The sequence below is a fragment of the Bombina bombina genome, chromosome 6 (assembly GCF_027579735.1).
Source record: "Bombina bombina isolate aBomBom1 chromosome 6, aBomBom1.pri, whole genome shotgun sequence".
NCBI classification, from domain to species: Eukaryota; Metazoa; Chordata; class Amphibia; order Anura; family Bombinatoridae; genus Bombina; species Bombina bombina.
Window position 1 is genome coordinate 989,090,173 of NC_069504.1, and position 14,089 is coordinate 989,104,261.

General features: G+C 36.3%; 1 protein-coding gene across 2 annotated transcripts in view; it reads left to right on the top strand.

Moving 5' to 3' along the window:
* CCDC69 (coiled-coil domain containing 69) overlaps positions 1 to 13,710 on the top strand; it is a 68,308-nt gene extending 54,598 nt beyond the window's left edge. The window contains exons 5-9 of one of the 2 annotated variants that reach the window (XM_053718665.1): positions 4,026 to 4,096; positions 7,525 to 7,626; positions 9,655 to 9,774; positions 11,228 to 11,325; positions 12,518 to 13,710. In XM_053718665.1, the coding sequence (XP_053574640.1) occupies positions 4,026 to 4,096; positions 7,525 to 7,626; positions 9,655 to 9,774; positions 11,228 to 11,325; positions 12,518 to 12,692 (566 nt within the window). In that variant the 3' untranslated portion in view covers positions 12,693 to 13,710. The remainder of the gene's footprint in view (positions 1 to 4,025; positions 4,097 to 7,524; positions 7,627 to 9,654; positions 9,775 to 11,227; positions 11,326 to 12,517) is intronic. The other variant, XM_053718666.1, reaches the window with a different exon arrangement.
* The last annotated feature ends 379 nt before the right edge of the window (positions 13,711 to 14,089 follow it).

A 14,089-nucleotide genomic window follows, 5' to 3' on the forward strand; every position in this document is an offset into this window, starting at 1 on the left:
TAAAGTACACTAACACCCATAAACTACCTATGTACCCCTAAACCGAGCTCCCCCCACATCGCCGCCACTCGATTAAAATTTTTAACCCCTAATCTGCCGACCGCCACCTACGTTATACTTATGTACCCCTAATCTGCTGCCCCTAACCCCGCCGACCCCTGTATTACATTTATTAACCCCTAACCTGCCCCCCACAACGTCGCCGCCAGCTACTTAAAATAATTAACCCCTAATCTTCCGACCGCAAAGCGCCGCTACCTACGTTATCCCTATGTACCCCTAATCTGCTACCCCTAACACCGCCGACCCCTATATTATATTTATTAACCCCTAATCTGCCCCCCTCAACGTCGCCGACACCTGCCTACACTTATTAACCCCTAATCTGCCGAGCGGACCTGAGCGCTACTATAATAAAGTTATTAACCCCTAACCCGCCTCACTAACCCTATCATAAATAGTATTAACCCCTAATCTGCCCTCCCTAACATCGCCGACACCTACCTTCAATTATTAACCCCTAATCTGACGACCGGAGCTCACCGCTATTCTAATAAATTGATTAACCCCTAAAGCTAAGTCTAACCCTAACACTAACACCCCCCTAACTTAAATATAATTTTAATCTAACGAAATTAATTAACTCTTATTAAATAAATGATTCCTATTTAAAGCTAAATACTTACCTGTAAAATAAATCCTAATATAGCTACAATATAAATTATAATTATATTATAGCTATTTTAGGATTAATATTTATTTTACAGGCAACTTGGTAATTATTTTAACCAGGTACAATAGCTATTAAATAGTTAAGAACTATTTAATAGTTACCTAGTTAAAATAATAACAAATTTACCTGTAAAATAAATCCTAACCTAAGATATAATTAAACCTAACACTACCCTATCAATAAATTAATTAAATAAACTACCTACAATTACCTACAATTAACCTAACACTACACTATCAATAAATTAATTAAACACAATTGCTACAAATAAATACAATTAAATAAACTAGCTAAAGTACAAAAAATAAAAAAGAACTAAGTTACAAAAAATAATAAAATATTTACAAACATAAGAAAAATATTACAACAATTTTAAACTAATTACACCTACTCTAAGCCCCCTAATAAAATAACAAAGCCCCCCAAAATAAAAAATTCCCTACCCTATTCTAAATTAAAAAAGTTACAAGCTCTTTTACCTTACCAGCCCTGAACAGGGCCCTTTGCGGGGCATGCCCCAAGAATTTCAGCTCTTTTGCCTGTAAAAAAAAACATACCATACCCCCCCCCAACATTACAACCCACCACCCACATACCCCTAATCTAACCCAAACCCCCCTTAAATAAACCTAACACTAAGCCCCTGAAGATCTTCCTACCTTGTCTTCACCATACCAGGTTCACCGATCCGTCCTGGCTCTAACATCTTCATCCAACCCAAGCGGGGGTTGGCGATCCATCATCCGGTGCTGAAGAGGTCCAGAAGAGGCTCCAAAGTCTTCCTCCTATCCGGCAAGAAGAGGACATCCGGACCGGCAAACATCTTCTCCAAGCGGCATCTTCAATCTTCTTCCATCCGGTGTGGAGCAGGTCCATCTTGAAGCAGGCGACGCGGATCCATCCTCTTCTTCCGTTGTCTCCCGACGAATGACGGTTCCTTTAAGGGACGTCATCCAAGATGGCGTCCCTCGAATTCCGATTGGCTGATAGGATTCTATCAGCCAATCGGAATTAAGGTAGGAAAAATCTGATTGGCTGATTTAATCAGCCAATCAGATTCAAGTTCAATCCGATTGGCTGATCCAATCAGCCAATCAGATTGAGCTCGCATTCTATTGGCTGTTCCGATCAGCCAATAGAATGCGAGCTCAATCTGATTGGCTGATTGGATCAGCCAATCGGATTGAACTTGATTCTGATTGGCTGATTCCATCAGCCAATCAGAAAATTCCTACCTTAATTCCGATTGGCTGATAGAATCCTATCAGCCAATCGGAATTCGAGGGACGCCATCTTGGATGACGTCCCTTAAAGGAACCGTCATTCGTCGGGAGACAACGGAAGAAGAGGATGGATCCGCGTCGCCTGCTTCAAGATGGACCCGCTCCGCACCGTATGGAAGAAGATTGAAGATGCCGCTTGGAGAAGATGTTTGCCGGTCCGGATGTCCTCTTCTTGCCGGATAGGAGGAAGACTTTGGAGCCTCTTCTGGACCTCTTCAGCACCGGATGATGGATCGCCAACCCCCGCTTGGGTTGGATGAAGATGTTGGAGCCAGGACGGATCGGTGAACCTGGTATGGTGAAGACAAGGTAGGAAGATCTTCAGGGGCTTAGTGTTAGGTTTATTTAAGGGGGGTTTGGGTTAGATTAGGGGTATGTGGGTGGTGGGTTGTAATGTTGGGGGGGGGTATGGTATGTTTTTTTTTACAGGCAAAAGAGCTGAAATCCTTGGGGCATGCCCCGCAAAGGGCCCTGTTCAGGGCTGGTAAGGTAAAAGAGCTTGTAACTTTTTTAATTTAGAATAGGGTAGGGAATTTTTTATTTTGGGGGGCTTTGTTATTTTATTAGGGGGCTTAGAGTAGGTGTAATTAGTTTAAAATTGTTGTAATATTTTTCTTATGTTTGTAAATATTTTATTATTTTTTGTAACTTAGTTCTTTTTTATTTTTTGTACTTTAGCTAGTTTATTTAATTGTATTTATTTGTAGCAATTGTGTTTAATTAATTTATTGATAGTGTAGTGTTAGGTTAATTGTAGGTAATTGTAGGTAGTTTATTTAATTAATTTATTGATAGGGTAGTGTTAGGTTTAATTATATCTTAGGTTAGGATTTATTTTACAGGTAATGTTGTAATTATTTTAACTATTTTAGCTATTAAATAGTTCTTAACTATTTAATAGCTATTGTACCTGGTTAAAATAATTACAAAGTTGCCTGTAAAATAAATATTAATCCTAAAATAGCTATAATATAATTATAATTTATATTGTAGCTATATTAGGATTTATTTTACAGGTAAGTATTTAGCTTTAAATAGGAATAAGTTATTTAATAAGAGTTCATTTATTTCGTTAGATTAAAATTATATTTAATTTAGGGGGGGTGTTAGTGTTAGGGTTAGACTTAGCTTTAGGGGTTAATACATTTATTATAGTAGCGGTGAGGTCCGCTCGGCAGATTAGGGGTTAATAATTGAAGGTAGGTGTCGGCGATGTTAGGGAGGGCAGATTAGGGGTTAATACTATTTATGATAGGGTTAGTGAGGCGGATTAGGGGTTAATAACTTTATTATAGTAGCGCTCAGGTCCGCTCGGCAGATTAGGAGTTAATAAGTGTAGGCAGGTGTCGGCGACGTTGAGGGGGGCAGATTAGGGGTTAATAAATATAATATAGGGGTCGGCGATGTTAGGGCAGCAGATTAGGGGTGCATAGGGATAACGTAGGTTGCGGCGGTTTACGGAGCGGCAGATTAGGGGTTAAAAAAAATATGCAGGTGTCAGCGATAGCGGGGGCGGCAGATTAGGGGTTAATAAGTGTAAGGTTAGGGGTGTTTAGACTCGGGGTACATGTTAGAGTGTTAGGTGCAGACGTAGGAAGTGTTTCCCCATAGGAAACAATGGGGCTGCGTTAGGAGCTGAACGCTGCTTTTTTGCAGGTGTTAGGTTTTTTTTCAGCTCAAACAGCCCCATTGTTTCCTATGGGAGAATCGTGCACGAGCACGTTTTTGAGGCCGGCCACGTCCGTAAGCAACTCTGGTATCGAGAGTTGCATTTGCGGTAAAAATGCTCTACGCTCCTTTTTTGGAGCCTAACGCAGCATTTGTTTAAACTCTCGATACCAGAGTTAAATTTATGGTGCGGCCAGAAAAAAGCCCGTGGAGCGTTAACAGCTCTTTTACCGCCGAACTCCAAATCTAGGCCTAAATAAATAAAAAAACATACTGAAAGGAACTCTCCGCTCAGTTACATCTGATTATTCTTATACCTTCATTTGAATTTTCTCCCACAGAACTGCAGAGGAGTTGTGACGAAAAGACTTTACTTGTAGAAACCTATGAAAAGCTAATTGCTTCCCTTAAGGTGTGTCTTTGTTGTATATTTATATAAATTAGTAGAAAATACCAATATGGATTCTTGTGTCTGCAATAAAACACTAGATTATACAAACGAGTGGGTATATTATGTAACATTGCTTTTTTGTTATACACAGCATGCATGTTACTGTATCAGAGCTGTCAAGTCACACTATAAGATAGTGTGACACATTATTTTGAGTGTCATCTACAGACACACAATGAATATCCATACTATGAATAGGGAGTCAGAGATGTTATTGCATTCTGTTGTGTAATCACAAGTAGCATAACTATATTAACATTTTCCATTTGTTTCCATGTAATTTCTATAATATACTAATTTGATTACAAAATCATATGTAGGAACATGCATTAAAAAATGTATCTAGATACGAAGAGACACATATTACAATTCAATGATAAATATTATATATATATATATATATATATATATCTTTTTTTTGTGTTTTTTGCTGTTTTTTGACCATTGGGACTTTGGCTATAAGATATGTAAATTAGAGCATACTATGAAACATAAAATATTTTTAAAGTTTGCAGGACTGTGATATTTCTGTATTATTTGCATAAATTGTCAGTTGCATATTGTTGGTGCACTCTCAGCTAGATTACGAGTTTTACGTTACGGTTTTAATGCTGAAAAAATTGCCATTTCAGCATAAAAACCATAACGCAGCCATTACGAGTCTTGTCGGTATAGCTATACCGCAAGCATTTTAGCTTGTAACGCAGCGTCAATCCCCCACTAAAAAAAATTACGTTTTTGCATGAGATTTCCTTAGCGCCAGTATTACAGGTTGTTCGGTGAGGCTAAAATGCTTGCGTTCCAGCCTATACTGACACAATCCATTCCGCATTCCGCTATCTGAGACCAGTAGTTATGAGTTTTGCACAACAAAACTGTTACACAAAACTCATAACTAAAATGTTACAAGGTACACTAACACCCATAAACTACCTATTAACCCCTATTCCGCCGCCCTCCCGCATTGCAAACACTATAATAAAGTTATTAACCACTAATCTGCCGCTCCCGACATCGTCGCCACTTATAAAAGTTATTAACCCCTATTCAGCCGCTCCCCGAAATTGCCAAAACTAAATAAAGTTATTAACCCCTAAACCTCTGGCCTCCCATATCACCGCCACTAAATAAACCTATTAACCTTTAAACCACCAGCCCCCCACATCGCAAAAAACTAAATTAAACTATTAACTCCTAAACCTAACAACCCCCTAACTTTACAATATTCCTATTTTAAAATAAATAAAAACTTACCTGTGAAATTAAAAAAAACTAAGTTTAAACTAACAATTAACCTAACATAACTATTATACTAAACTATTATACTAAAATTAAAAAACTACCAATTAAATAAACTAAATTACACATTAAAAAAACTAACACTACTAAGAAAATTTAAATCTAAAATTACAAAAAATAAAAAATACTAAATTACAAAAAATAACAAGCACTAAATTACAAAAAATAACAAACAAAATTATCCAAAATAAAAACAATTACACCTAATCTAATAGCCCTATATAAATAGAAAAGCCCCCCAAAATAAAAAAAACCCTAGCCAACAATAAACTACCAATAGCCCTTAAAAGAGCCTTTTGTAGGGCATTGCCCTAATGAAATCGGCTCCTTTACCTGAAAAAAAAATACAAAGACCACCCAACCAACCCCCCAAAATAAAAAAAATAACAGAAACCTAAGCTACCCATTGATACCCATGAAAGGGCATTTAGCTCTTTTACACCAACAACTAAATGCCCTCTTAAGGGCAATGTAAAAGAGATAAATGCCCTTTTAAGGTCAATTCCCATACAAATGTCCTTTTCAAGGCAATGGGTACCTTAGGTTTTTGTTAGGTTTTTTATTTTGGGGGGCTGTTTGGGTGGTGGGTTTTACTGTTGGAGGGTCTTTGTATTTTTTTTTTCAGGTAAAATAGCTTATTTCTTTAGAACAATGCCCTACAAAAGGCTATTTTAAGGGCTTTTGATTTTATTGTAGGCTAGGGTTTTTTTATTTTGGGGGGGCTTTGTTATTTTTATAGGGCTATTAGATTAGGTATAATTTGTTTTTATTTTGGATAATTTCATTTGTTATTTTTTGTAATTTAGTGTTTCTTATTTTTTGTAAATTTTAGATTTAATTTTTTTAGTAGTGTTAGTTTTTTTTTAATGTGTAATTTTAGTTTTTTTTAATTGGTAGTTTATTTTAATTTTAGTATAATACTTTAGTATAATAGTTATGTTAGGTTAATTGTTAGTTTAAACTTAGGTTTTCTTAATTTCACAGGTAAGTTTTTATTTATTTTAAAATAGGAATATTGTAAAGTTAGGGGGTTGTTAGGTTTAGGAGTTAATAGTTTAATTTAGTTTTTTGCGATGTGGGGGGCTGGTGGTTTAAAGGTTAATAGGTTTATTTAGTGGCGGTGATATGGGAGGCCAGAGGTTTAGGGGTTATTTTAGTTTTTTTTAATTGGTAGTTTATTTTAATTTTAGTATAATACTTTAGTATAATAGTTATGTTAGGTTAATTGTTAGTTTAAACTTAGGTTTTCTTAATTTCACAGGTAAGTTTTTATTTATTTTAAGATAGGTATAGTGTAATTTTAATATAAATTTAGGGGGTGATAAGTTTAGGGGTTAAAAGTTTAATTTAGTTTTTTGCAATGTGGGGGGCTGGCGGTTTAGGGGTTAATAGGTTTATTTAGTGGAGGTGATGTGGAAGGCCAGTGGTTTAGGGGTTAATAACTTTATTTAGTGGCGGTGGTGTCGGGGAGCGGCGGAATAGGGGTTAATAGCTTTATTATAGTGTCAGCAATGTTGGGGTGCGGGGGAATAGGACTTAATAACTTTATTATAGTGGTAGCGATGTCGGGGAGCGGAGGAATAGGGGTTAATAACTTTTATTAGTGGTGGCGATGTCGGGAGTGACAGATTAGGGGTTAATAAATTTATTTAGGTGTCAGCTATGTTGGGGAGGCAGATTAGGGGTGTTTAGACTTGGGGTTATGTTAGGGTGTTTAAATGTAACTTTTTTTCCCATAGACATCAATAGGGTTGCGTTACGGCGATGGCCATTCCGCACTTCAGGTGTTAGTTTTTTTCTAACACCTTCTCCACATTGATGTCTATGGGGAAAGCGTGCACAAGTACGTCAAAGCAGCCCTTGGATTTTGTGCGGTATGGAGCTCATCGCCACCATATCGCACGCAGAAGAAGGCTTTTCTGAAACTTGTAATGGCAGCGTTATGGAGGGTGAAATAACGCAACTTTTGTTGCATTCGTTTCGCACCCTCTATAGCGCAAAACTTGTAATCTAGGTATCTGTTTTTTCTGATTGAGAAATAAACAAAGCATCTGTAACTATGCCCATTCTCTGTTGTTTCTCTTATGTAGGAGTCCCTGGAAGAATTAAATTCTAAAGTGGCTCAGTTTGAAGAGACAATGAAGCGAGTTGAGAAATCTGTGCTAAACCAGGATTACAAGAGACACATCCAGGTGCACATTTTGTTGAGTCTTTAGTCCTCTCATACCCACAGCTTTCTGGACAGCACCATTAGTCTTAAGTACCTTCTTCTTGTTAGCCCTTCAGTTTTGATTTATTAGCAATACACTTGCAAGTTGTTGTTCACAGGGTGAAGCAAGACAGTCATGAAAATAACGTTATGATCAGTATTTCATCCCATGCTTCTGTCCTTAAAGAGACACTGTACTGTATAATTGGTTTCTCTTAAAGGGACTGTAAACACCTTGGTATTTTTATATAAAATGTTTAGTTATGCACAATCTAATAACTTTGCAGTATACTTAGACTATTTCTTTTGCCCTATTTTCATGTAACGGCTCTGCAAAACAATGCATTTTATACTAACTTAATGACTGTGACTAGCCTTGCTGTCTGCAGACTAAAGCTTAGATTGGCTCCTCCAAAAAAGGAAAATGCTGGGGTGTGTGTGTGGGGGGGGGAGTAAAACGATGTTACTTTGCAGGCACGAACAGGGAAGGCCATTCCCTCAGACACAAATATAAGCAGATACAGCCACAGTAAACATAATTTAAGTATTTATTTCTTTATAAGGGCCAAGGTGAAACAAGACTGGGACAACGTTTCAAGCTCAAAAGCCCTTAATCATGCCATGATATTATTAAGGGCTTTTGAACTTGAAATGTTGTCTCAGTCTATTTTTCACCTAGACTCTCGTGAGGAAATAAAGGCTTAAATTGTATTTCCTGTGGCTGGATCTTTTGCTTCTAATTGTATATCAACACATCAAATATATTGTGTAATTACAAGGTAATTACTTCTTATTACCCTTTTAATGTGTTTCTAATTACTTTTATTATGAGTTTTAAATGTATGAAAACTTTATACATTTAAATTACAGCCCATTGTCCTTGAGAGCATGCCCAATTGCATGAGCAGAACCTGCAGAAAAAGCAGACCTCCTTATCTTATTTATATCTCTATACAAAAGGACTTCTTATCATATCTCTCTGTACACAAAGAGAGAGCAGTTGAAAATTAACATTTTAGTACCCCTCATACTCTCAACTGGGGGTTGATTTCTGCTGCTGTATATTGTTTACATAGCTTTTCTACAAACAAATCTGGATTAATCATGTTTTAATTATAGGTGGTTGTTTTAACAGGCAAAATTGAACTGGTTCAAATGACAATATAAATGTAAATGAGCTGTTTGTGAACAATTTAATACACTCCAATGGGTAAAGTGGATCACTGGGTCACAATAAAGATGAGAACAATTACCAGTACAATGTCTCTTTCCTGTTACTGTTATTTGCTATCAATTTATTAACACTCAGAAAGCAGATCTATGTAAGGTTTTAAAAAAATTCAGATACCATTTGGCTCTTTACTTTAGGCCAAAAACTATTTATGGTTTACTAGGAAGCAAGACTAAACATACATTTTGGTATGTGATTTTCATAAAATTAAAATTCAGTTGTTTTTATTTATTGAGCTATGTGTATTTACAGATTCTGAAAAATCTATATCCAAGAAACCATTTTGCCATATCATCATTTTCTTAGTACATTAGTTAAATCCAAAGATTCATTCTATTTACAGAACACACCTTTCTACATATCCCAGCTATAACCAAACCAAACAGCTTAAAATGGGAATGATTATTTCAGCTATCTTGCTTCTCCATGTGACGACCGTACCCAAACCCCACTCAGATTTAAAAAAACAAATACTGGGCCACCAAACCCTGCCCCTATAGAGATGAGACACCCTTCCCTAAATTCCCAGCTGTACTGAACCTGAGGTGGGCTGGGCATGCAATTGCTGCATTTTGTTTCTATGTTCTGCTTTAATACTGTAGTTTTATGTACCAAGTAAAATAAAATTGCTTTACAAATTACTAAGTTATAACGGGTAACTGCACAATAACTAGTCCTATAATAAGGAACTCGGATCGATTTGGCTTTTCCCATAAAGTGTGAGAGAGATACCTACAGGATACTCTTTAGTTTCTACTGAAGTATTTATCTTTTTCTTAGGACCATGGAAGTCCAGGTCAGTTCTGGGAGCAGGAGCTACAGAGTTTGCACTTTGTTATAGAAATGAAGAGTGAGCTGATTCGTGAGCAGGAAAAGAAACTGCTAATTTGTGAAGCCACGGTAACATATCAAATCCAGTGCCATAAAAGGGCATGAAAAGCAGCTATTTCATTAGCACTTTAAAGGGACATTCCAGATAAAATTTGAATCCACACAGATGCATTTCAGTTGTGAATAGAAGAATTTTTGTAATATACATGTGTTATCAAAAATGCTTCTAATAAAAGCTATAGCTGTTTCAAATCTGTATTTATGTATGCACCGTGCACCAGCATTTTAAACAAAGCACTTGCTCAGAGAGCCTAAGGTGCTTGTACCATCTGGTAATGATTTAATTTGTTAATTGCTGACATGATACAAGCCCCACTTGTGCTCTGAGCAGCTGCAGTATTTAAAATGCCGGTGCACTGAGAATATCTATGCTTCACATGCACGTGCAGAGAAAAATGCAAACATTAAAACAGTGATAACTTTTACTAGTATATTGCAAATATGTTTCTTCTTAAAGTTGTAATTAATCTATGTAATTTAAATTTTGACTGGAATGTCCCTTTAAAATAATAGCTTGTTGTTTGAAGTAGAAGAGCATGTTGTTATATTATTGAAACAAAACATGCCAAAATATTATTTTGTTGGATGTACAAACTATTAAATCTTGGTCCACATGGAGATCTTGAAAGGAAAATTAGAATCACAAATTAATTAACCATAAAAAGCTTAATTCAGGAAAATAGAACAACATTACAATATACTTATCATTATTTATTTTGTCCACTTTTGCTGTAAAATACCAGAGAGACTGGAGTGTCTCCACCACCCCAAAGTAAAAATTTACCTAATCCTAAAACATTCTACACAGTAGTTGGTTAGATCAGAGCACATTAGGGTTGCCACCTGTCCGGGAATGACCTGGACAGTTCAGGTTTTCATTTGTGTGCCCGGGTTTGAAGTTGAGTCAGATCTGGACATGCAGCTTTCCGGGTTTGGTGTGGTACAGTCATAGCCAAAAAAGGTGACATTGTGTAATTGCAACATACTGCACATGCCCATAGTTATTTCTCTCTTGCGAGTGTGTTTGAGTTTGAGTGTGTGTCTTTGTGTGTGAGTTTGAGTGTGTGAGTGAGAGTGTGTGTCTGTGTTTGTCAGTGTCTTTCTATGTGTGTGAAAGAGTGAGTGTATTTGTGTGTGTGTGTGAGTGTGTGTTTTTGTTTTCTCCAGGAAAATATTCTGTGGATGTTCATGCAAGTGCTGATATGAGCTTACTTAGCTGCTTATTACTAAGTGTGCTCTCATGCACTAGCATCATTGACATGCAGGCTAGTGCATGCGCTCTTTGTGCTCCATCATTCTGTAGACTTGTATATCTCTTCAACTGTTAGTAGTCACTGTCTAATGTGATGTACTGTTCTATATTTGGGCTTGTATATGAATTACATTTTATTAGCACACATATTAACTTCTGTGTTTTATTTGCGTTCACCTTCAAGTCTATTTTTTTCTATTCCTTTGGCAGATGGATAGAAATTTCACATTAGAGGAGAGAGTACGTAGTCTGCAGCAGGAAAATGAAGCTCTGAGAGAGCAGACACAGAAACAGACAGCTGCCACCATGTACGTTACAGAATAAACTTTGTATAAAATCTGTGTGTAATACAACTGATTTTAAGTTAAAGCAGTTTACTTTTATTTTGAAGATAAGGGAAGTGGATGTGTACGTGTATGACTGCAGTAGCAGTACATTTAGCCACTATTCAGAAAGCGCTACCCAGGTGCTGAACAAAAAATGGGCCAGCTCCTAATATTACAATTTCTGCCTTTCAAATAAAGATACCAAGTGAACGTGTTCTACATGAAAAATTGGGTTTCATATCCCTTTAAAGAGACTTAAAAGTGAAGTAAAGTATCTAATGTGGTAGAGCAATTTATATTGCACCATTGGTTACATGTAACTATGTATTTAACCCCTGCACTACTGGGACTTAGCTGAACACATTTGTGTGTAGCCACCAATCACCAGCTAGCTCTCAGTAACGCATTGCTGCTCCTGAGCATATGTAGGTATGCTTTTTAACATGTAAAGACAAGCAAATTTGATAATAAACTGAAAAGTGTTTTAAAATTGCATGCTTTATCTGAACCATGAAAGTATAATTGCGACAGTCAACACCAGAATTTTTGTTGTTTAAAAAGATAGATAATCCTTTTATTACCCATTCCCATAACCAACACAGTTATAATAATACATTTTACCTCTGTAATTACCTTGTAGCTAAGCATCTTCTGACAGACCCCTTATCTTAGTTCTTTTGACAGACTTGCATTTTAGCCAATCAGTCCTTACTCCTAGGTAACTTCACATGCGTGAGCTAAATGTTATCTATATGACACACATGAACTAACACCCTCAACTGTCAAAATGCATTCACATAACAGGCGACCTTCAAGGTCTATGAAATTAGCATATGAGCCTACCTAGTTTTGGTTTCAGCTAAGAAAACAAATAGAACAAAGCAAAATTGGTGATAAAAGCAAATTGGAAAGTTGTTTAAAATCACATGCCCTATTTGAATCATGAAAGTTTATTTTGGACTTAACTGTCTCTTTACATTCTGAAAACATAAATTATTAACCACGTTATATGGTGTGACAAAACCTAGGAATATAGACTAAGCAAAGATTAACTCTACCTATAGTATTCACCCAGTCCTACATATGGTCGTTTAAATGAGAGATACAGTATTTTTATCCTCATTTATTGTTTTCAAAATGGCATCTTATAACTTGTACTTACCTTTTATTACAGCCGTTTGTCAGAAGAGCTTCTGAAGGCCCAGGTAGCTCTAGAAAAGGAGATTCAGGTCCGAGAACAGCTTCAGCGGGACAAAGAACAACATTTATACCGGGAAATGAATGGTGATGTTCCACCCAAATTCTCATTGCCAACCAACACTCAGAATGTTCCTTTAATTGTGACGTAGAACCAATCACTGTTAAGAATGTTGGACACAAGAAGCCAGTAACTGACAAGAGAGATGGATCCAATCTCTCACTCCTTGGACATTATAAAAATCGTTTTATCATATTAATCTTTTTTTTATGCCAGTATACCAGTTAATTGTCACCATTCCAGGTTTTAGGCTTTCACTCATTCACATATATTTAATTTATTATTTCTGGATGTACACTTCTTAGAACACAAATGTATATACATTTTTAAACTTTTTAGCCATTCATTAAAGGGATAGAAAGGTCACAAATGAAATGTGTATGTGTGCGTTACAGTTTATTTTTAGAGGCATTTTTGCACTATACGTTCATTAGCATAAATTCTTCTAGTAAAATGTATTACTGTTTTTCTGCGGCATATGCACATATCCTGAGAGGGCCTGTGCACCAGTATTCAAATACCATGCCTGTAGTTTGTATTGCTTCTTAAAACATAAATTGTGTAATGTAAACCACTGTTGACTCTCTGAGAAGGTGTTGTGTTTGAATACTGGTGCATATGTGCGTATGCCACTGAAAAATAGTAATAACTTTTACTAGGAGCATTTTTGCTAATGGAAGTATATTGCAAACATGCTTATATTTCAAATGTAAATGCTCTTATGCACAATTTATTTTTTACCTTTCTGTCCCTTTAACTTTCTCTTGTGCCTTATCACTGATAATTAAGCCTATATCTGAAGGTGCCAAACTGACAGGTGTACAATCAGAAATAATATTAAGTCTAAAAACTTTTTGTTTGGTCTTTATGTGCAACTATATATTATCAAATAATTTCTAGTTTTAAGTAAACTTTCTATTTGTTAGGAAAGGCCAATGGCTGACCATCATAAATTACCACTGATACAGCAGGCTGTAAGAGAGCACTTTCATTATGTTTTATTTCTGTATATATATATATTTTATGTCAAAGTTATTGTAAATATGAAAAGCTCTTAGTAAGACCTGTGTTTTTATATACATATATTAAAAAAATGGGGAAAAAAAGATTATTGGTTGTTTTTGTGAATATGTGTCTAATTACATATTAGCTTCCTCAATTTATTTTCTCTCTCACTCTTTCTCTCACATACACTCAGTCTCTCACTCTGTTCTTCTCTCACACACACATACTCATTCTCTCTCACACTCAATCTCACACTCATTCTCTCTCACACACTCATTCTCTCTCTCTCATTCTCTCTCTCTCATATTCTCTCTCTCATTCTCTCTCTCTCTCATTCTCTCTCTCTCTCTCTCTCTCTCATTCTCTCTCTCTCTCTCTCTCATTCTCTCTCTCTCTCTCTCATTCTCTCTCTCTCTCTCTCTCTCATTCTCTCTCTCTCTCATTCTCTCTCTCTCTCTCATTCTCTCTCATTCTCTCTCTCTC